At 46.6% G+C, this 22,310-nt stretch overlaps 1 protein-coding gene across 3 annotated transcripts in view; it reads left to right on the plus strand.

Moving 5' to 3' along the window:
• DOCK11 (dedicator of cytokinesis 11) overlaps positions 1 to 22,310 on the plus strand; it is a 70,042-nt gene that overhangs the window by 10,108 nt on the left and 37,624 nt on the right. For 2 of the 3 annotated variants that reach the window (XM_015278441.4, XM_015278442.4), the window contains exons 2-22: positions 4,658 to 4,774; positions 5,001 to 5,090; positions 5,775 to 5,857; positions 6,334 to 6,403; positions 8,375 to 8,470; positions 10,260 to 10,394; positions 11,278 to 11,455; positions 11,925 to 12,004; positions 12,282 to 12,365; positions 14,355 to 14,495; positions 16,108 to 16,317; positions 16,576 to 16,698; positions 17,034 to 17,116; positions 17,836 to 17,958; positions 18,130 to 18,206; positions 19,315 to 19,499; positions 19,578 to 19,643; positions 19,823 to 19,915; positions 20,304 to 20,427; positions 21,003 to 21,124; positions 21,491 to 21,577. In XM_015278441.4, the coding sequence (XP_015133927.2) occupies positions 4,658 to 4,774; positions 5,001 to 5,090; positions 5,775 to 5,857; positions 6,334 to 6,403; positions 8,375 to 8,470; positions 10,260 to 10,394; positions 11,278 to 11,455; positions 11,925 to 12,004; positions 12,282 to 12,365; positions 14,355 to 14,495; positions 16,108 to 16,317; positions 16,576 to 16,698; positions 17,034 to 17,116; positions 17,836 to 17,958; positions 18,130 to 18,206; positions 19,315 to 19,499; positions 19,578 to 19,643; positions 19,823 to 19,915; positions 20,304 to 20,427; positions 21,003 to 21,124; positions 21,491 to 21,577 (2,367 nt within the window). The remainder of the gene's footprint in view (positions 1 to 4,657; positions 4,775 to 5,000; positions 5,091 to 5,774; positions 5,858 to 6,333; positions 6,404 to 8,374; positions 8,471 to 10,259; positions 10,395 to 11,277; positions 11,456 to 11,924; positions 12,005 to 12,281; positions 12,366 to 14,354; positions 14,496 to 16,107; positions 16,318 to 16,575; positions 16,699 to 17,033; positions 17,117 to 17,835; positions 17,959 to 18,129; positions 18,207 to 19,314; positions 19,500 to 19,577; positions 19,644 to 19,822; positions 19,916 to 20,303; positions 20,428 to 21,002; positions 21,125 to 21,490; positions 21,578 to 22,310) is intronic. The other variant, XM_015278443.4, reaches the window with a different exon arrangement.

A 22,310-nucleotide genomic window follows, 5' to 3' on the forward strand; every position in this document is an offset into this window, starting at 1 on the left:
GTGTTACGATGGTTCCAGATGTTGGATAGTTAAGCAAAGCGTTTCTCACTTTCTGTTGTTCTTCCTTCTGCCCAGGCTCCTGAGATGATGAATTATGTGTGAATCTAGGCTTTTTTAAACGAAGCGCTCCAGCCTGCCTGCAAGCTGGAGCTAGAGCCTGCAAATGCGATCAGATGGCAGTGCTGGAGCTGGGGGCTGAGAAAGTGAAGAGCCACAGATGTGCTACTTAAACAAAAAACCACGTTAGGACTACATGGTCTGAGAGTGCCGTGACTGCTGGCCTCTGATCCCCTGCCTTTGGAAAAGCTTTTCTATGGAGTGAAATCCCTCACCTCCATGTGCCCATGGGGGTTGCCAAGTGGGCTTCTTGGTTCCCAGATTCCATATAAACTTTCCCATGACCTCCAGGTTTCATGAGCAACGCCCTAACTGGGGAATTCTCTTCTCCGTCTGAGTGGTCTCTCTGAATTTGCAGGTTATGTACTATGTATTGTGGTAGGAAAGGGTCCCTCCCTGGGCTGATGCTGTTCTCAGAAGCGCTGTGTCTGTGGTTGTTATGGCCAAGGGACACGTGCTTCTTCTTTTTTGCCTCTTGAGCTTTGAATCAATTCCCCATTTTGAATTTGTCTCCTATTTTCTGTGTATTTCACCCTGTTGGTCCTATGGGATTTATTTTAATATCTATGCTTTGCTAGGTGCTGCACCTAAGTGTATTACTAGGTTGCAGATGAAGTAGTAAATGGGCAGTAAAATGCTCGCTAGATTTTGGGAAGAGTCTGAGACAGTACACTGATATGTACATAAGATCCGTGCTGTTTCCTCTTCTTTCAGACACTTCAGAGAAGCATCACTTTCCATATACAGGTCACTTCTGTCTCTAGCTGCATTATGAGGGTGGGTTTTGTGGTGCTGGGTCAAGCTTCACTTCTGAGGAATTGAAAAACTGCCTTGTTGCCAGGTGCTGCTGAGCCCTGGAGTGTTTTGGTGGAGGCAGGGATGGCCACGCATCGTACCCACTGGGGACCATAGGGGAGAAGTGAAAGCTGAGTGTGGTGAGGTCGTTATGCCGGAGTTGTGGGTTCTTCTGGGGTTGTGAGTTCTTCTGGGGCTGCCTTCTGCTGAGCAGGGGGAAAAGTGAGCTGTCAGCCCACGCGGGGCGGGTGTCAATGCAATGAGCAAACTGGTTAATGCAGAGCCAAACCAGCTGGGTTTGCCATCACATTGCTTTCTTCTCTGGGTATTGTTTGTTTTAAATGAGAGCCAGCCTGAAAGCACTGAAAATGCACACATTCCTGATTATTTTCCCTAGGCTTCTGTCATAAAATAACCTCAAATTAAACATTTTTCCTTCACTTTCTGTACAGTAGTGCCACTGCAGTTATACCTGTAGTAATTCTGGGAGAACGAGAGCATCGGGAAAACATAATTCACATAATAACAACGATACCACATTTGTACAGTTTAAATGCAGGACAGTAGAAGACAGGTGGCCGCTGCGTTCGGAGCCGTAAAAGTTGAAAATAGAAAAACCTTTTCCAGTTGAATGTGTGAACCCTTGTTCATAAAGCAAATGTAAGGATTTTTACGTGCTTTGCAAATGGCTACAGACAGGAGCTGGCTCAGGGCAGCAGGGCTGGGGACATTTCAATGGGGTTTTCCTGGGGCCGGGCTCTTTGTGCTGCCTTGCGCTGGCGTTTGTGGGCATGTTTCTGTTGAAGCAATTCAATTGAATTTCCTGTTAAAATGCCAGCCAGCTTGCTTCTTGGTGGAGAGTCAATAGTGTAATAGACGGGTTGTTGTTCTGCTTGTGCCATTGTCCAAGAGCAGCTCGTGACCCGGCCAGGCCCTGCTGACCGTCCATCCCTCACGCAGGCCCTGCTGCCCGGAGCAGGCCTGGTTTGGCAGCACCGTGTTTTTTTTTCCTGCAGAAACATGTTGGGTTTGTTGCTGGACTGGCAGCATTTCTTTGCACTTGCATATTGGCTTTCCCTGTGGTGGAATTTGTGGTTTCTAAGACTCTAATTGCTTTAGTGTAATAGTTCTTCCTCGCTTTCATAATGGCTTTGGTGGGTGCCATCTGCTGTTGTGACAGCGCCGGGCAGCAGGGCCAAGCCTGCTCCAGGAGGTGTGCTTGAACCCTGCTCATCAGAAGAACTAAGACTTCAAAATCTGCTTTTCAGGGCTTAGCGTTTTATCTCCTGCCCTGCTGGGACCAGAGGGGGAGAGGGGGCTCCCTCCTGCTCTGCTGCTCTGTTTGCAGGGCCCTGACAGGCTGACGGAGGTGTCTGTGTTTCCGTGGCAGCAGGCAGAGGCCACACCACATCCTTTTCTCAGCAGTTGCTCTGCTTGCATATGGCCTGACCTACATCCTTTGAGACGTTGCTGTGGTTCCCCTCATGGCCTGTGACAACCAACTTCGTTATGTCACACAGGGTGCACCGCATGCAGCGTTGTCTTGCAGTCGTGCTGCAAAGGGCCATCACACAGCTGAATTCAGAGTACCCAAAACCACTACTTAACACCACGGCAATGCACAGGGCTCTTAGAAGGAATCTAATTCACCCTCAACCTAGGGCAGGGTGAGCTGGTGCATGTTTAGGCAGCTCATGCTGGGGGTGCTGGTGGAATTGCTGCGGGGATGGTAGCAGAGCTGTTGAGATTTAGGGACACCAGACCTTATGCCTACAAACTGGAGAGCAGTTTGGGAGCATCCCGATGTGTTAATTCACATTAACGTGCCAGGCTTGGCAAATCCGCAGCAGTGCATAGCATTGTAATGAAATAAGACTGGTGCTTCGGATGATTAACCAAATTCAATTAAGCATTTAAGGAGTGTGAGGCTAACTGAGGAAAAACTGGATCCCTTCTCCCCGTCTTCCCGCTGGGTTTTAGGGACTCCTGTTTTTCTGGTAGTCCTTTTCTTTTACGTGAGATCCCTGTGCAACTCAGATCCTGGGGCAGAAGCAATGCTGGGGCTGGCAGCTCTCACACCACAGTGTGGGCTCTCTTTGGGGCCACACTGCCCTTCCCCAGCCGTGACCCAGTGAGCTGCTCCCTGTGATGCTGCAGTGCTGCTCTGTAGGCTCTGGAGTTTTCTTTTAGGACTGCATTAGGAGTGAGGCAAAGTTTTCCAAAGAGCGATTAAGAGGGAAAAGTTTCAACTGAGCAAACCCCTGCTGGATTCCTGCAAGCATGGAAAATAGACATATTGAATGTGAGGATGCCTGGGGCAGGAGGTGTACTTTCTCCAGTCAGAAGTAAGACATTCTCTGCAGACAGCCAGAAGCAGAGCAAGGCAGTGCCCCTGAGACATCACTCATGTTGGTAACACAGGTTAGATTGCACACAGGCTCCGTGCTGTCCTTCCTCAGTGAGCAGATGGGATGTCATCCTGCTGCTGGGATGCAGTCCTGAGAAACATGGTGTGAGAGGGACCCTCCTTGCATTTCTGAAGTGTTTTGGGGAAAATATTCCATCTGGTATTTCACTGCATATATTACAAGCTTGCCAGGTATGTGCCTGGAAAGGAGGAACAGCCTGGGAGCTATGAGAACAGTTCATCCAAGTGAAAATATTCAGTTAAGTTTGCTGATGATTAAGGAGATTCTGACATTCCTTTTCTAAGAGTGGACAGCCCCACCTGCAAGAGCATGCTCTCCCATGGGTACCTGCCAGCCTGGCATCACATGTTAGAGCCACCCATAGCATGGCCAGGCATCAGCAGATTTTTAGCTGGAATTCAAACAGAGACAAAATTGATGTATTGGAATTTCCTTCCTCTTTTATTTTAACTATTCATGTGCATGTGGTGTCATGTGTTTGCTTTTGGTGTACAGAGTAACTTTCACAGCTGCAGTGCCCGATTTGTGCTTACGAATGCTGAAGTCCAGGGCTGGAGAGCTGAGATGATGTTTTCCTGCTTTGGAAGTTGCTTTTGTGGGTGTTTTTTTAAGCTCTGTTTTCTGGCCTTGTAGCATGAACAGAAGTAATGCAAGAGAAAACGTGCTGGCATTCTCCTAATAGTTTTTATGATGACTCCAGGGATTTTGGAGAAGTTCCTCTTGCTGCCCAGAAATGTGAATAAGAGCAAAGCCAGGCTCTAGAGTTTTCCAGCCATGGGTGTGGTTTATGCAGAGGGCTCTCCTGCATTTCCAGAGGGATCTTCCTTCCACAGGGAGAGATCCCTGTGCTGGAATTGTAGGCATCTTGTTCCCATCCTGCCAGCAGCACCTTTCCAAAGACTCTCGTCAGCTCATCTAGTGAAACCAGCTTAGTGCTGGTGCAGGAGCCTGTGTTGCTGCTGAGCTGTGCTCGTACTGGAGGAAACTGGATCTTGCAGCTGTTAGAGCTGCAGCCTGTCCAGAAGGATTTCTTGCTCCATTAAGAAATTAGAGACTATGCCTGGGCTAGAGCAGTGCAGTACTTGCTTTCTTCCTGTAGCTTATAACCAGGCCTGAATAACTTAACCCCTTGTTTCCATCACTGCAAAGCATGCGTGCCAGTGCTTCCTTGCATCATGCATCCATCCAATTGTTGAGTAAATGAGCAATCCATTGGGAACGCAGCTTGAAGACATCTGACTAAATAATGCACAAGATGCTGGCTATTAGTTATTTTATATATATGTAATTGTTACTCTCTTCTATTTTTCCTACAGGAAAAAACCAAAGTGGTTGAACCCTTGGACTATGAGAACGTGATCCTCCAACGCAAAGTTCAGATCTACAGTGATCCCCTCCGGGACCTGCTGATATTTCCGATCGAAGATGTGTCTGTGAGTTTGTGCTGGCTGTTTTTTCCTCTTGGAGGTTCATTCATCTCCAGTCCTGCTTACCTTGGAAAATTTCCACTCTTGGCCACACGTTGATTTTGGCTGTGTTACTGACACATAAAAGTGAAATGACCCCCTGGTGGTTTGGGCCCACTGCATTTATTTAAAACAAGCATCAAACCCTGGAGACCCAGTTTGCACTGAAACCGGTTTCCCCTTTTCCCTGCAGCTCTCAGTCATCAGTCGGCAGAGAAGGACTGTCCAGTCTACAGTGCCAGAAGATGCTCTCAAGAAAGCTCAGAGCCTCTTTGTCAAAGAGGTAGGGGCAAAAGTCCAGCGGTCCCTGCCCACAGCACCTTCTCCCTTAGGCAAGATGTTCTGCTGTAGCTGTTGGTCTGCAAGGTTGCAGATTGTTATTTCCTGCATGGGAAGAGCTGATTGCTGGCAGGGTGTTTGCACTAGCTAGTTCCCACATGTGCCTCCTGTGCTTTGCTTCTTCCCAGCAGGTTCTGTACTCAAACACTGTGTGTGGCTTGAGCTGCAAGGTGCAGGTGTGCAGCAGGGCTGGGCTGGGCTGCACAGCCTCCCTCACTGCATCCTGACTGCTGCGGGTTTGTTCTGCCAAATGCTGCTCTCTAGGACCTTTCCCCTCCAAGGGCAGTGGAAATAAATGCAAAGTGATGGTCAGCATTGAATGAGAAGCGCTGCAGTTCTGAGGGCAGGCAATCAGCTCTTTCTTGGAAAGCAATCCCCTCCCAAATCACTGCTCCTTTTTTAAAGTCTTGGAGCTCTGTAGACTCAAAATCAGTAGCTGTGTCTAGGCCAGATGCTGTGTGATTTTTGTCTCCGTGCTGAAAAGTTTCCTATGAAATTCTGTGTGGCAGCACAATATAAGTGAAGCAACACTGCTTACCTCAACCAGCAGCCCATAGCCTTTTGGAATTGTGCATGGTTTTGTTGTGCTTGCTGTAGCTCTCAAAGAGCTCCATTGTTTTCCTTCCAGTGCATTAAAACCTACAGCTCCGACTGGCACGTGGTGAACTACAAATATGAGGAATACTCAGGAGACTTTCGGATGTTGCCATGGTAAGTGTCACACTCCCTTGGAATACCAATATGTGATCACAGGGCTGTGGTTTGATCAGGCTTAGGAGAAACAGTCCAAGTAGGCCTGTTCTGAAGAGCCTGCAGAGAAGTGAGGCAGCAATGGAGCAACAGTGTTGATCATATCATACGAAAATTTGCAGACAATCTTGCAGACTGATCTGGCTTCTCTTTTAGTGAGATGGAAGGCAAATGGGCCTGCTGCATCCCTGTGTTGCACAAATGCAAGTCAGCAAAAACTCTGCAGAGACGAACAGCTAAAACAGGGAAAGCTAGTTGCATGGTCTTTGCACTTGGCTTCCACAAGGTGCGCTCAGAAGTTGGCTCTCTCCAGTTGTAAGGGGTGGAGGTCTCCTAGCATCTTCTGCAGAACTTGCTAGTGTAACTGGCATGGGATAGCTGGTGTAGAGGATCTGTGTTTCCCGGTCATTAACAATTCAAATGTGTTGTGATTTCAGCAAATCCTTCAGGCCAGACAAGATTCCAAGCCATGTGTTTGAAATCGATGAAGACTTTGAAAAAGATGAGGTAAGGGGAAAATGTTTTGCATATTCCACTCTAAGTTGTGTTAAAAAGCTGATTTCACAAGGCAAAGTCAGGATTCACTTCCCAGCTGTGGTTTTCTGGTGAGGTGCTTCATACTATAGGTATGGGGCCAAAACTGAGACATTGATTCAGTTGAAAGTGGGACAAGATGATCTGTTGGAGCCAAGATTCTCCTAAATTAGGTGGAAGTTGAGCCATCGAGTTTGTCATGGCTTTTCCACTTGATTCAGTGCAGCAATGAGAGAGGGAAAGAAAAAAAAGAAGCCAACTGACAAACGAAGTAAAATTCTTCATGGCCATAATTTAAAGCAGGCGGTTTGGTTTCCAGCTGCATGATACACGTAGATACAACTATATCAGGGTCCTCTTCTTAAAAAGGTTTGTGTTCTGCCTCATAATCCGCAGTTCTTACTTACTGTACACATCACATTTTCTGCAGAAGGAGGGTAGCACTTTCCTATGTGAAGTTTAATTCACACACTTGGCATTAAGAATACTTAGATTACAGTGTAAGGAGTTGAGTCCAGCTGTTAAAGATCTGCATGGCAATGAGATGCTGCTGAGGAGCAGGCTTAGGAACAGGGAAGTTCCTTTCTTGCAGTGCTGTAGTTCTGGAGAGTTATTTCAGCATGCTTTTATTGTTATGTATGTCCCAGCACGCTTCTTGCCTGGACTGAGATGGCTTTTTCCTAGATGGAAATGTATTGTCAGATGTGGCTTTAATTTTTTGGCCATGCTGGTAGTAGGTTGTTCACTTGAGCTGTTACCTCCTTAATAGTATCTACTTTTGGCTGGAGACAGAGCTGTGCGGTATCTTATCAGCATGCCTCTGAAAAACTAAAGAGACAAAGATATGCTATCCCAATGTGCTGGGGAGCTTGCTTTCTTCTGATCGGTGTCCCAAATACACAAACAAATGCAGTTACCGATGTTGGCAATGGAGGAGTATTCCAAGTACCTTGGCAGTATTTTGGCATTTATGTCTTTTGGCTTGGCCGTATCGAAAGGATTCTGTTACTGTTTCCTGACAGAACATTTACATGAGGATATGCAATGGAAATTCGTGTAAAAGAATTCACTTAATTCTCTGGATGAAAAAAGGTGAAGCATTATGAAGGAGAAACTGTGGGTTGTTTTACACAGGGGAATAAAGCATTAGGAACTTTTTTTAATTGGAAGTCTGGCAAGAAAAGAGTTGAAAAGCTGCTGTTTCGGATGCAGGAGATGATATAAAGCAGTGCCTTGATAGCTCATTGGCAGATAGTCCAGGTCCACCTCTGCTGCTGAGTCACTGGAAGGGACAGGGCAAGTTTCTTTCATCTCGCTTCCCTGTGTCCCTTGTGGAGGTCATTGCCAGGTATGGGTGGAGGTCTTCTCTCCCTTTCTGGGAGCACAAGGCAGGACCAAAGGTAGAAATCCCACCAAAGTACCAGGAACAGCACAGCTGGGTCACTTCCTGGTTTGATAAATGTGAAAAGAGTCAGTCACATTGCAGCTATTTGGGTTTGGTGTTCTTCTGCCTCAATTTAAAATGGAAAGTTGATTTATGCAAAAGGAAATGATGAAATAAATCCAAAGTGCTGCATTTTGCAACTGTCCAAACGGACCATCTAGAAAATGTCCCACTTCCCCAGCTTTTTGAAATAATGCCTAAGGACCAACATGCATTTCCTCATTGCAAAACCCCTGTGCAGCTCTGTCAGCATAGATGTATATTTCCTTTGAAGGGTGACCCAAACTAACTTGTTTCTTTGTTGGAAAGAGATGACTCTGAATTTTCTTGTGATAACGCTGTACATATTAAGCGTGCATTCTACGCTATGGGGTTAACTACGTCACTGTGGTTAACAGTATTGCTTTCCAGTGCAGACATACCCTTGTGTCCCAGGGGGATTTTACATGGGAGGCGGTTAAGCTGACCTGCTCTTTTTCTGGTCTTTTGCTCTCTTTCAGGATTCCTCATCACTGTGCTCCCAGAAGGGCGGTGTGATAAAGCAAGGCTGGCTGCACAAAGCAAATGTCAACAGCACGATCACTGTTACCATGAGGGTGAGACTTATCCCGTGTTAGGTTAATTGTGAACAAGACACAACCTCTTTTAAGTTCAGATCCCATCTCTAAAGGCAGTGGGAGTGCAGGGATGGTTTCAGGTTTGGGTGTGTCCACCCCTCTTGTAGGGCATCCCAAGATGGGTTGGAAAATGCAGTCTGGAAACAGCTTTTGATCCTTCCCTTCTCAGAATTTAAGCCCAATGCACTTCAAATCACAACAGGCAAGCCGAGCAAGAAGGCAAAGTGTGCTTAAGTAAACCAAGATTGTTTTCACAATGAGCAGCAGAGGCTAGGAAGAGGAAGGCAATTTAAATAACAAACAGCTGCCCTGCAAAGAAGACTCTCTAAATTGATGGTTTCCTTACTGGTAGGAAATATGTACAGAGAGCAGCCTTAAACTGAAATGACAAGTCTTTGCTCTAAAAGCAGGGATGATGTCACTGAGGAGACAGAGCACTACTGACCTCAAAGCAACAGCTGCCTCGTCTCTTGTTTTCCCCTGCACATAATCTGCCCTGACGTTGCTTAGGTTTTGTAGTGGAAATTTTTAATAGTTCCACCACAGGTTTTTGCCATGGCAAGAAGCCTGCCCGATGTTCCACCGTGCAGCTGCCTTCTTACAGCACAGAGAGAATACTGTGTAGTTATCCTCAGCTGTGCAGCTGAGGGATGGCTGCAGTGAGGTTCTTTGCTTTATTGGTAATTACAGTCTCTGCAGCAAGCTACTCATCTAAATGATGCCAGAGGATACCATTCAGAGGGGTTAGGCACAGTGCTTCCTCCCAGTTCCATGCAGATGAGCAAGTGGTTATATTGAACATGTGATTGTGTCAGCAGTGATGGGGGCACAGAATTACTGCTAGTCTCCCATCTGGGGTGAAAAACATTGTGTTCTTTTGTAGCTACTCCATGTATTCAGAACAGTGGGAATACTTCGAGCTTTGCGATGCTGCTCACCCTGGGGTGCTTCGTGGTTCTGCTAAGAGTGATATCCAGCCACTGCGAGGTGCACCCTGTGCCTCACACACCTGCCAGCATATGGTGCTGTCTTAATTGCTGCCAAAATGCTCTCCTGAATTATAGTCCAGTGTCTGTGGGCTGACAAGTGTGAAGGAAGGTGTTCTGAGAGAAAGCTGGAGAGCGTGTTGGCTAATCGATTAATTCAGTCTTCATAACAATAACTCAAACATACAAATACCTCTCTCAAACTTACTGCATTTGAGGTGAGAACTGAACACGCTAAGCCAAAGCCAGTTCATGAAAATAGATGTGTTAGAAAAAATGGCAACACAGAACCACAAGAAATGAAACCACGAGCACTTGCATGGATTGCAGTGTTCTTTAGCTTGCATTTGAGTGCTAGGAATTTCCACACGTCTGTTCCGAAGTCTTCTGGAGACTTACTTTGTAATTCTGAGGTCTTTGTCAAAAAAAGCCCTAGAAATACCTGCTGGAGGGCAGGATGAATCTGTTGTGCTGATCTGAATTTGCCATGTGCAGATAACTGAGGCTGGAGCCAGCTGAGAGAGGAGCTGGAAGCCCTGGGACTTTGCTTTAGATGGGCAAGCTCATAATAAGAACGAAGACATTAAAATTAAAGCAGATGACAAAATCTCCCATTACAAAACCAAGTCATTCTCAGAGGGGTGCAGCTACAACACTCAAGGGTCATCAGTGCTTCTTGTTAATGGTATTTTCTCAATAGCAGGAGGGCAGAAACTGAGACTGTTGCTTGTGATATCCAGCTGAGTGAGTGCTCCCATGAGTGAGATGTCGTACTTTTGCAGGTATTCAAGAGGAGATATTTTTACCTGTCACAACTCACAGATGGCTCCTACATTCTTAATTCCTACAAAGATGAGAAGATTTCAAAAGAATCCAAAGGCTGTATTTTCCTGGATGCTTGTAATGATGTTGTACAGGTAGGTGTGCCTGTACTTGGGCTTGTGCTTTGTGAGACGGAGATGTTCACTCTGTGACACTGAGAGGTGAAAGAAAGGACTTACCAACTAACCCAAATGTGCAGTCCTTTGGGTATACCACTCCCAAAGTGCCTGTAAGGTTTTAGAAGTGGGTATTTGTACTGGGCTTCAACTTGGGTTGAGAGCCAAGTGTAGCAGTGCATCACTGCTGTGCCTTCTGCTGTTCCTGCCAGCGCTGAAGCTCCAAGCACCAAGTGTGGCAGAGCTGGTACACAGCAGCTTGAATTACTTTGGCTGTTTCCTTCAGCACAGATGAGTCAGAGCTGTGCATTTCCATTTATCCTTCTGATTACAGCTAACGCAGTAGCGAAGATGTCTTGGTGGTGTACAGGATGTACTGCCCAAGTTGCATCAGATCTGCCTGGGTTTCTCATTGGGAAGTGCTGTTTAAAGACAGAGATCAGAAAATTATATTGAACCACTTTCCTCTAAGATAGATTCCTCTAAATGTGCCACACTACTCATTGTGTTGGACAAATCCAGCTCCTGGCTTCTCTGGGTAACTATTAAAGGTCTAATGACGTAGGAGGGAGCTTGCTGCTGTTCCTCGGTGCAATGTCAGTGGTTCATTCTGGCTTCATTCCACTCTCAGAGTAACTGGCAGCTGTGGAGCTGTATTGCACGTGATTGCAACCATACAGCCCTCTGTGATTACTGCAGCAGAGGTACTGAGGAGGGTCCTTGTGGTGTGATGAGGTGATTCTTCTCCCTGTCATAGCATTTCAGTTCAGAATGCTTTTGCAGAGAAGAGCTTTGCAGAAAGTACTGTGCTGATTTATTGAGGGAGGCGTCACACAGAACTTGCCCTTTCTTCTTTGTTCAGTGTCCCAAAATGCGCCGCTATGCATTTGAACTCAAGACCATAGACAAGTACAGCCACTACCTTGCAGCTGAGAGTGAGCAGGAGATGGAAGAGTGGCTGGTGACTCTGAGAAAGATCATTCAGAGCAATACTGAGAGTTCGGTGCAGGAGAAGAAAGATACTGTGGAAGCTGCACAAGGTCAGTTTATAAATCAATACCTGCCTTCATCCTTCTCTAGCAGGAAGCAAGCAGGATGCCTGCAGAAGCATCCGTTTTTCTTTCTGGATTAATAGCAAGAATTGTGGCCGACAAAGGATGTTATGCCAAACGGCTTAGTATAATGCAGAAAATATTCTGAAGGATAAAAGTGGAGAGAAACATGACCCTTCCTCTGGGTGGGAAATCCATGGCAATGTTTCCAGACCCATGGAAAGTTGGATTTGGGCTGAATTTCTGCTTTGGAAAAACCTAGCAGGCTGTTAATAGTGCATTCTGCTATTAGTAACGTATGGAAAAATCTTACATCCAAATGGAAAAGTCTTCATAAATTATCTGTAAACTATTTTTGTGCCATTGTAAGCAAATATTGCAGGATGCTTTCTGGCAGAGGAAAATAGAATGGTGCTCTCGCAGTTGTTTTGAACATCTGCTTTTCGTGTCCTTGCAGATGATGAATCAAGCACGCAGGGAAAATCAGAAAACATCCTGGAAAGCCTGGAGAGAAGCATGCATCCAGAGCTGATGAAGGTATTGTGTTTGCAGGGATCGCTCTCCCAGCCCCATCTCCAGCCCTCTCAACCACGTCTATCTCCTGCATGAACCCGAGTGCGGCTGCCCGCTTCTGTCTGCTTTCCCAGTTAGCAGAGCTGCATTGCTTTGCTCTGAGTGGTGTTGGTGGATACAGCTGGGAAGCCTTGCACCGTCACAGAGGATGCCTGAAACATATTTATTTTATTTTGCTCCCATTCTTTCATTGAATGGATGTGAGGCCGGACATTAATATCAATGCTTTTCTTTGTCCCAGTATGGAAGAGAAACAGACCAGCTGAACAAACTGAGCAGAAATGATGGAAGACAAAACCTCTTTTCTTTTGACCCAGAAGTCCAGGTAAACATTCCCCTGTTGGCAAATGTGAGGTTTTGTTCCCTTGTCATCGTGCCTCCCCTATTTCCTTAAACAACTACAGCATTTGCCTGCAGATACAGCATGTTTTTTGGCAGGTTGGAGAATAGGAGTTCAGCCCACGTCCCCGTCAATGAGGTCTGAACAAATCAATGCTCACCTGATAGCTCAAATAAAAGGAGCATTTGCAGCAGCCCCACATGTGGCCTCCCTCCGGCTTTTCTGGCTTCTGTGATGCATTTTGTTTCTGCATCTCAAACCCACCCTTTGGGCCTCTGGGAGGGTCTCACAGTGGGGCAGAAGCAGCAGAAGTGGGATTGCAAGGAGAGCTGCAGGGCTGCATGGGCTCAGCACATCTGGAGGAGTGAACAGTGATGCTAGAGGTCAACTGCAGAGTTTTCACGTGTAGGGAGGTACGAGCAGAAGAAACTCCACGCGCTGTTCTAATGCCCAAAGTAGGGGATTGTGCACTATTTGCTTTGTTTTCTGCTCAGCTTTGACCTCTCTGCTGAGCTCTCTGCCAAGACCCAGCTGTGGGATTTCAGTGGAATGAGCTGCAGTTGTTAATGCGGTTGCAGAGAATTGTTCCAAGTCCTTTCTTAGTTTCTGCTTCCCTTTCTGGCACGTTTTTGCTTCTTCACACCTGTGAAGAAAAACATCCTGGTTTAACAAGGAAATGTAATTAGGCTTTAAAAAGTTTAATTGTACCAAATTAGTTTTTTTCCTGGCACTCCTTTCAGGTATTTGACAGATAGTCCCGAGGCATCCAGGAGAGATTTGGTTTGTGTTGTGTTTTTTTTTTTAAGAGAAGCTTTAAGAAGTTTCCTATTATTTAATCAAATAATAAAAATGAGAATATCATTCAGTGTAGCGCACAGAACTTATTTGTTTTAATTTTGGCTAGATTTTCTGCCGTCCCTACATGCACATCATGGTGTGGGTCGGTCAGGTCTGCTCTAAGGCTGGACATCCACCATCACCTTCCCAGTCAGTGCAGTGTGTGCGTGCTTTTGTGCCTGCTGCTAAGGAAACTGGGAGCAGGAACATACAGCCGCAGTGTACTTTCCTCATAGAAGGGAAATGGAGAAAACGGTGGGAAGAGTTTCTCAGAATCAGAGGAACAATTGCACCCTGTTTTGCACAAATTACTTGATTGTGAGATATCCATGCCCACCTTTGCTAACGGGTTCTGCAGAATTGGAGGGGGGAAAAGCAAATAGAGCCGTGCCAGATTGTCACTGAGAGATGTGCTGGTGTTTAGGGGGGTTGGTAGCTGTGTCCCCGGTGCCCAAGGCAGTGGGAGTGGTGAAGGTTATGAGTCTTTCTCTGGCTGATGGTATTTTGGTCACATATGTGCCTGCTCCCTGAGAAGGGTGGGCACTGAGGAATAACTAGCCATGGGTGTGCTGTGTTAAGAAGGGTGTGATTATAACTAAAACTGTTTGGATTTCCCAGCCAGCTCTGCGGGCAGCCCTTGCTGCTAACCATACCACTTATTGCCGTGCATCTAGAAATGCCTTCCGCTCAAGATGTTCATGATCCCAAAAGCATGTGCCTTCTTTCTATTTCAGACACAGGGACCATCTCTTAAACTAGTCAAATCTTCAAAGTGGAAGATACTTTTCTGAGGGTAACGACGGCTTATATTCCGCTTTCTTCCCCAAGCTCTAAATGGTGTTTTGGGAAGATCCCCAGGGTTACAGCAAAGCAGGAAGGAACTGAAATCATTCTGAGGTTTAGTTTTCTGTGCTCTACAAACCAGATTGCTAAAAATTGATACATCCCCATGAATTCATGTCTTGAACGCATCTGTGTAACATCACAAAATGGCACTCATTTGTGAACGTCTTGTACTTTTTGCACCACTTAAACAAAAGCGGTCAGGGCTGTACGGGCTGTAATGTGGCCCCTTAACATTATCTGGGGGTATATTTTCTTTTTTACTGAGACCAGATTTGTTTGTTTGCTGTCTAGAGGCTCGACTTCTCGGGGATGGAGCCGGACGTGAAGCCATTCGAGGAGAAGAGCAGCAGGCGCTTTGTGGTCTGCTGCCAAGATTTGTCCCTCAACCTCCTCGCTCAGCTCAGTGACCAGTCAGAGGGAGGACCCACCAACGTAAGGAGAGCTCTGGCATTTTCTGCTTTGACTGCTGGCAAGAAAAACCTATGGCAGGTTGATTTGGATGGATAAAGGAGTCCCATTCTGCCATGAGCTATGCTGGGGCCTGGGCAGGTGGTGTCTGCTGGCCCAGGGTCTTTGTGGGGTTTGCCTGCCTTGGTATTCTGGTGTTCCAGAATATGTCTTGGGATGGAGTTGCCCTAACATACCTTGGCCTGCCAGGAACTGGGACTGCTAGGAAGCCAGAGGTTCAGATGCACAGGGAACAGGGAGTGTGTTTGCAATATTCTGGATCTCCATGAGAGTCCTGTTGGTAAATAATTAAGCTCCGTCTCCAAGCCACCCACTGCTGTGTTTTATTTCATTTCCTCTAATGGTAAGGGATTTCCCTGTTCTGAAATCTCCTGTCTCACAGACCAACAGTATTCACAGCCACTTTATTATATGCATTTGTTATTGTGCCAAAGCTGTGCCTTAGCCTAAAAAGCTTTTCCTTGTATCTTCTGAGCCTGCAGCTCAGAAAATTGTAGCTAGCAATTATATCCCTCCTCTGCCTTTGGTCTGCCAGACTTGAGCAGACCGGTCTCTTCCAGTCTTTTTTCCCAAGACATTCTCCCTATTACCATCAGAGTCAGCCCTTGACACAAGGGTGCCCAGAGCAGCAGATAGCATTGCAGGGCTGGGAGGCAGCAGCACCAGCTGACCAGTCTGTGCTGATGGTATCACGGTCCTGATGGGATCATCCAGCACACCAAACTTGTTCTTCAGTCCCTCCCAGCAGATGAATGCGTTACTGATAACAGAGTGATATTATTTGATTGATATTATCAGCCCAGTGCTGGACCTAATCAGCATGCTTTTAGTACTGAGCTAATGCCTCCAATTTATGCTGTAACATCAAAAAGCTTCAAGCCTTCGCTTTTATCCTTATGTGGACAACGTCTACTGGGATCATTGAACTACAAACACACAGAATTGTTGCCACTTGCCTTGTGCTGTCAAGGTCAATAGCTACAGAGCAAGCTGAGCTTGGTGCAAGACAGTCTTCAGCTGTAGAGCAGCCCCCGAGATGCAGATTTGGCACATAGAATTCCCAGCCTTGTGCTAGCTCTCCTGGCTGGGCGGTGGTTTGCACCTACTTTGCTTCTGTGCCCCTGTGTGTAGCAGCAAGGGAATGTTCCCAGTGTCTGCAGATGGGCCATCTGGAGCTGATGGACTTCAGGCAACAGGAGGTGTTCTCTAGCATGTGAGCACAAACACTCTGAAGTTGCTTTCAGTCTCGTTACCAGGGTTAAACAGCTCTAACCGATGGATTTGGATCATTTTTTTACTTCAAACTTGTAGCTTATTGTTTATAGAAAACTGCCTCCATTTTTTTAATGAAGGCCTTTTTTAAAATCGATTAGATTATATAAGGTAATGAAGGGGAAAAATGGACTTATGAATTTATGAAGCAAATAAGCACGAATTGTAAGAATCCTGGAAAACTGTGATAGACTAAACTAATGGAACAAACAGATAAGGAGGCACGCCTGGTGGGGAAGGCAATGCACGTGAAAAAGCTTGAGTTGGTGCCATGCACTTCTTGACACACAGATTCCGTTTGCAGGTTGAGCCCTTTTTCCTCAGCTTGGCGTTGTTTGACCTGAAAAATAACTGCAAGATTTCTGCAGACTTCCACGTGGACCTGAACCCTCCACCTGTCCGTGACATGCTGCTGGATACGTCAGCTTCCAAGGTGGAGGACGTGAAGGGGCGTTCACCAGGCGAGAGCCTCATGCATGGGATCCCTGAGTCCTGCCTGCGCTACATAAAACGGGTGAAGAACTGACTTGGTTGTGCAGTAGCTTCATGTTTCGGTCAGTCTCAGGCTGATTGCTACTGTGGGCTCACAGGCACCAGCTAAGAGTTCTGCAGGAGCTGACCATTCTCAAGCCTTGATAGCTCCCATGGCCCATCCATGGCGGCTACCAGAGCAGGGTCTGTGTCCCCTGTGGGAGAGGACAATCAGGGCCAAACCCGGTGCTACAGGTAGGGTATCCCACTTGCTGACAGCCTCCCGTCCTGTCTGTTGTAGGGTGTTTTCTCTGTGACCGACCCACATGCAGAGATCTTCCTGGTGGCCCGCGTGGAAAAGGTGCTGCAGGGCAGCATTACGCACTGTGCGGAACCGTACATGAAGAACTCAGACCCAGGGAAGGTGAGATGGGGCTGTGGGGGGGTCTGCTTAGTGATGCTGCATGCTGCTGTGGGCAGTAGCGTGGTCTGTAAAGCGAGATGTTTCTGCCTCTCTTTAGCTGCTTTCTGGCAAAGTCCAGTCTCCATACATTCTGCTGCCTGTGCTGTAATAAATGTGCATGGTGTGAAGCGACAGGGATTTTCTATCAGCTCCTCAGGCCACGCTATGCTGTGTGTATGCAGCGCTGTGCATTGTGAAATACACAGCATCTCCTCCCTGGAGAACGCAGCCCTCTCTTTTCCCAGTGCAGCATGGAAGCAGTGGCACATGCTCACCTTCTCTCTTGTGTTTTTCAGACAGCCCAGAAGGTCCATAAGGTGGCCAAGCAGGTGTGCAGCCGTCTGGGGCTGTACCGGATGCCCTTTGGCTGGGCTGCCAGGTTAGTGGCCTTGGGCTGTGGTTTTGCTGGGCTGGGAGCTGCTGCTGTCAGTGATTTGGGACAGCATCAGGCTGAGTGGGCTAATGGCCAAGCTGCTGAAGTCAGTGAGGCTGCGTGGAAGCAACAGAGGGCAGAATCTGGCCCTGACTTCTCAGGCAGAACATGGATTGGCCTGAAATACTCTATCTAGAATTAGAAACAAAATATTAAATAGTAAACAGTGCTGGGAAGACCGTAACCTTCCTGCTGACCTGCAGCTACTGATTTCAAGGCAGAACATCCCTGTGGCTGGGTTACCCTGTCCTGTGCTACTGTGAGAACTGGTGCAGAAATTACCCCTTGGCACCATACGTCACCAGGGAGGGGACAAAAGCAGAGACAATCAGCATAGTTACACCTCTGTCTCTGACTCTGCTTTAATTAATGGTCTTGGGAGCAACTGGAGATAGTGACCGTATTCCATCGCTGTTATTTCAGTGTTAACTCCCTTAAAACTCATGTCAAAAGAAGGCCCTACAGGCAAGTTCATTTCTCTGTCCCTTGCTAAAGTGCCATTTGGTGCTGATGCAAGGGGCAACAATGACATGGGAACACCAGATGAGTGTCAGAGTGGACTGTGATTTGCTGGTGTGCAGTTTGCCATGTGTGTTCTGAAGCTTGATCTTCCTGTGCCTGCATCCTTACCATCATTTAGGGAATGTGCCTCTTCTCTTCTGCAGACCCGTGTTCAAAGACTCCCAGGGCACTCTTGATGCTGAAGGAAAATTCTCACCCTTGTACAAGCAAGACAGTGGCAAACTCTCAAATGAAGATATGCTGAAGCTATTAGCAGAGTATAAGAAGTAAGCCTGGTGCAGAGGCTGAACAGGCCTTTTAACATACATTTTAAAGCAGTAGGTGTAAGCATGAGATAACAATTTCTAAAACACTCAGGAGGTAATTAAAGCCCTGCTGATGGGTTCAGCACTTGAACTTTCACGATTCACCATCTCGTTCCTTTCTTCCTAATGCAGACCAGAGAAGACAAAGCTGCAGATCATTCCGGCCCAGTTGAATATTGTCATCAAGGACATCCCGCTGGACTTCACAAGTAAGGATTTTGGATCTGCAAATAAATGTTGACGGTGCTAGCCTCAGGAGTTAGTGCTTGTATGGGGAGCTTTTCTGTTTCATTAGCAAGAACAAATTGGGGCTGAAATAAGAACTCAGTAATTCAGCACAACCACTGACTTGTTTTTCTGATGGATTCTGTGGAGAGATGTGGTCCAAGTGCAGAGGTTTACCTGAGGGTGTCACATTCTGCTTGGCTGTCACATCCTAAATCTAAAGGAAGCCACCTGTCTGCTTTTGCCATTATTATTACATTGAGTTCAGATAACATTTCTGATCCATAACATTACATGTTCAGTTTGGTTCTCTGCACTTGTAGTGGGTTCAGTGTCACATCACAGGCTCTTCCTGTGTTCTGTCATGGATTCTGTCACCTGCTTCCCTGTCTAAGAGACTTTATAGCAGGCTGCCTTTCTCTCTCCCTTTCTCTCTCCCTTTCTCTCTCCCTTTCTCTCTCCCTTTCTCTCTCCCTTTCTCTCTCCCTTTCTCTCTCCCTTTCTTCCAATACCATCACTTGAGTTAAAAAACAATCTTGATGGAAGCAGAGGGTGGGAAAGTTCTGACACTGTGGGACTTCTGCACTTTGAGAAGTCAGTCTCAAGTCCATTTCAGACATTTCCATTTCAGAAGTCCATCTTCTTTGGTCGTGTGGTATCTGCATGTGTTATAAAGCAGTAACTTAACAGGTCAGATTCCTGGAGTCTCAAGATGGAGGTGCTGAGCAGAGCCACCATCCCTGCCCAGACATGGGAAGGCCAAAGGGCCCTTTGACTTTCCCCAGAGCTTTAGCAAAGTGACACTTCTGCAGTCCCCTATGGCAAGGAGAGCAGAGCCCTGTGGTTCCTGTGCACCCATCTTTTCTCAGTGTTGCTAGTGCAGCTGGGGACCTCAGATATTACATGAACAAGAAGAGAATTTCCCCCTAATTGTTTTTGTGGAGTGGGCCATACCTTGCTGCCTGGCCCTCTGGCATAGAGGGAATTGAGTACTTGGGAGCAATGGCAGTTTCAGACCTGCAATTTTCTTGATGCATGAGCTGCGCTTCCCATGTTTGTGGAGCATGTGCTCATCCTTTCCTTCTCTTTTAGACTGTGTGACAGCTTCTTATATTCCTATAAAGCCTTTTGAGAAGAGCTGTGAGAACATTGCAGTTGAAGTGGAGGAGCTTGTCCCAGAAGTTGCAAAATACTGTTATCCCTTCACTGTCTACAAAAACCACCTGTATGTGTACCCCTTGCATTTGAAGTATGAGAACCAGAAGGTGTTTGCAAAGGTGAGTGATTCGGTGGGCTCTGGAGTGATGCTGCTGACCTGTGGATGTGGCTCATCCTCCTCTTTTCTTCTAATTCAGGCGAGGAACATTGCTGTCTGCATTGAGTTCAGGGATTCAGATGAAGCTGATGCCAGGCCGTTAAAGGTGGGTACCTTTTATTTCTAGTGACCTGGGGCTGACATTTGTTTGCAGCTTTGTACCATATGCCAACCAGGCTGAGCAGAACAATAAGAAAGCAGAGTTTCCATGCTCACTGTTTCCATTCGGTCACCTAATTTAGGGTGGCAGCAACCCTGAATCCGGCTTCTCATTTGTATTTCCAGTGTATCTATGGCAAACCTGGAGGCCAGCTCCTGACATCCAACGCGTATGCAGCTGTGCTGCATCACAACCAGAGCCCGGAGTTCTACGATGAGGTAAAGCAAAATGGTGGGAAATAAACTTCCCTGGGTGCTACAAAGCCAAGCAGTTTTTCAGGACACGTCTGTTTCCAGGGCTGGGGGAAATACAGGTTAAAAAACAAACAGCATCTCTCAGTAGAAGAACCCAGCAGAGCCAGAGGTTTTATCAATTTTTAATGCCAGTTTGTTTTTTCTGCTGTCTTTACTGTCACGCTTTGTGCACTCCAATCACACACCACCATTAATAAGTAATGTTCAAATGTGCTGAAAATGTTAGTTGGGAGTTATCTAAGATGGTGGGAGTCTGTCTTGTGTAACTGCATAAAATGTAACAGCTGTGAAATAAAATAGAACTTATTCCATGATTAAAAATACAGCCTTACCTATCATGATATCATTTTAGATTAAAATTGAGCTCCCAATTCACCTCCATCAAAAGCATCATTTGCTTTTCACCTTCTATCATGTCAGCTGTGAAATTAATACAAAGGCAACATCGAAAAAACAGGACACCGTTGAAACTCAAGGTATGTTCACTGCTTACATTTCTTCTGCTGGAGCATTATATTTGATTACAGTCCTTGTCTAGCTACATCTTCTTTTATGGGAGCATCCTAAGACAAGCTGTGGGTTTAAGCCGTGTATAGTGAAACTCAAGTTCTGCTGCTGGTACCAAACATTCATGCATGAATGGGGCAGTTGTCAGTCAAGTCACTAGCAAGCACTTGGCACAAGATCAGGGCCTCAGGGGCCACTCCTGCCAACCCTGGGCACGTGTAAAAGACTGAAGTTCCCCTGGTTGGGATGCTTCCCCTTCCAGCTGGTCTTTGGGCAACTAAAGGATCTTTGCCACTTTGCTCAAGGCTCACACGTCATTTCTGCTCCTCAAATTCATTCCTGATCTCCGTTGTGCTGAATTTTGTTCACTGAGTCAGCAGGTAAAATACGTTTTAGCAAGGCTGACATGATTGATCCCCGCCTGGTAGGAGCCACTTGCACAGCTATGAGTTGGATTTTTGTAGGATCAGATACAGCTCTTTTTGGAGCTTGAGCTATATATCACTGTGTGTCTGCTAACTTTGTCCGTTGGTTGCCTCTGCAGTGGGATATGCTTGGGTCCCGTTGCTGAAGGATGGACGGATTGTCACCCTGGAACGTCACTTGCCTGTTTCATCCAACCTTCCACCTGGCTACCTGGGCCTCGGGGACACAGAGTCACGAAGGGTAGGGAAGACATTTAAAATGGGCTTAAACATAAAGGGAAGAGGAAAGCTGAGCTTTTGGCTGCCCCCATAGGTTCTGGGCTTGTGCATGGCTGGAAAGATTGTCACAGCAGTGTAGCCCTCAAAATTGGTGGGTTTTGTGATAGGTTGGACTGGGCTGTTGCACGTGGTGCACAGCAGGAGAGTGGACATGTGTTCTGCAAGCATGTTCTCATGTGGACAACTCTGCCCCACTGTGGCTGCAGTCATGTCAATGGGGGTCCCCATTCCTCCACCCAAGCTTACCTTCTGAGCCAGTGCCTGCCAGCACACAGCCACCTTCTTCCCACAGTCTGAAGCCAAGCGTCTGAATGTTGTCTGTTCACAGCAGTCCAGCGTGGATGCAAAGTGGGTGGATGGAGCAAAGCCACTCTTTAAAATCAGAATCCACTTGGACTCAACCATTTACACCCAGGTAGGCTGAGCATGTCATCCTTGTAGACTACTAACACAAATGCAGAGGAAGCAACACAAATGCAGAAGTATCTCTGCTGCTTCTCTGCTGTTTGCAGAGCAGTGCTGTGGTACTTCTCTAGCAGCAGGTCTGGGATTCATTGCTGGGGTTTGCTGCTTTGTCTGGGTGTGATGAGACAGCTATGTGAGTGAATGAGCACTGGGAGGTGCTGGTGTTATCTTGGCCAGTGGCTCTGTAACTGGCAGGACAAGGGAAACATTTGAGTAAATGGGCTGCTTTAATGACATGGGAAGGAAAAGAACTGGTGGAAATGGAAGATTTCCCCCAAAACATTAGACTGTGCATTGGCATACAAAAAAAGAAGTTTTCTGACTACAGCAGACACTTTTCACAAGAAAACCAGATTCCTCATTTCCCTTTGAAACCGGTTTAGGCTGTTTAACCTAGTCCTTAAATGTTCTGCTGACTTTCAGTGGTGATGGACTTCCCTAAGCTTCATGTGATGTGCAGCAAAGATTCCCAGCAGATGCTCCAGGGCACCGCCTGTCTGCACTGCTTATGGGGAAATGCCCCTGGCTGGGCTTGTTGTCCTGTGCTGGATGTGATCAGCTGCATTCACATTCACTGCAATTTGTTTTCAGCATAATCTAAGCCTGTTTTAAGGTCTTACTGATTATGTACAGCACGTTATCTCCACTTCCCTTCAAAATACATTCTTAGGTCCTTTTTGGGA

The sequence above is a fragment of the Gallus gallus genome, chromosome 4 (genome assembly GCF_016699485.2).
Source record: "Gallus gallus isolate bGalGal1 chromosome 4, bGalGal1.mat.broiler.GRCg7b, whole genome shotgun sequence".
NCBI lineage: Eukaryota > Metazoa > Chordata > Aves > Galliformes > Phasianidae > Gallus > Gallus gallus.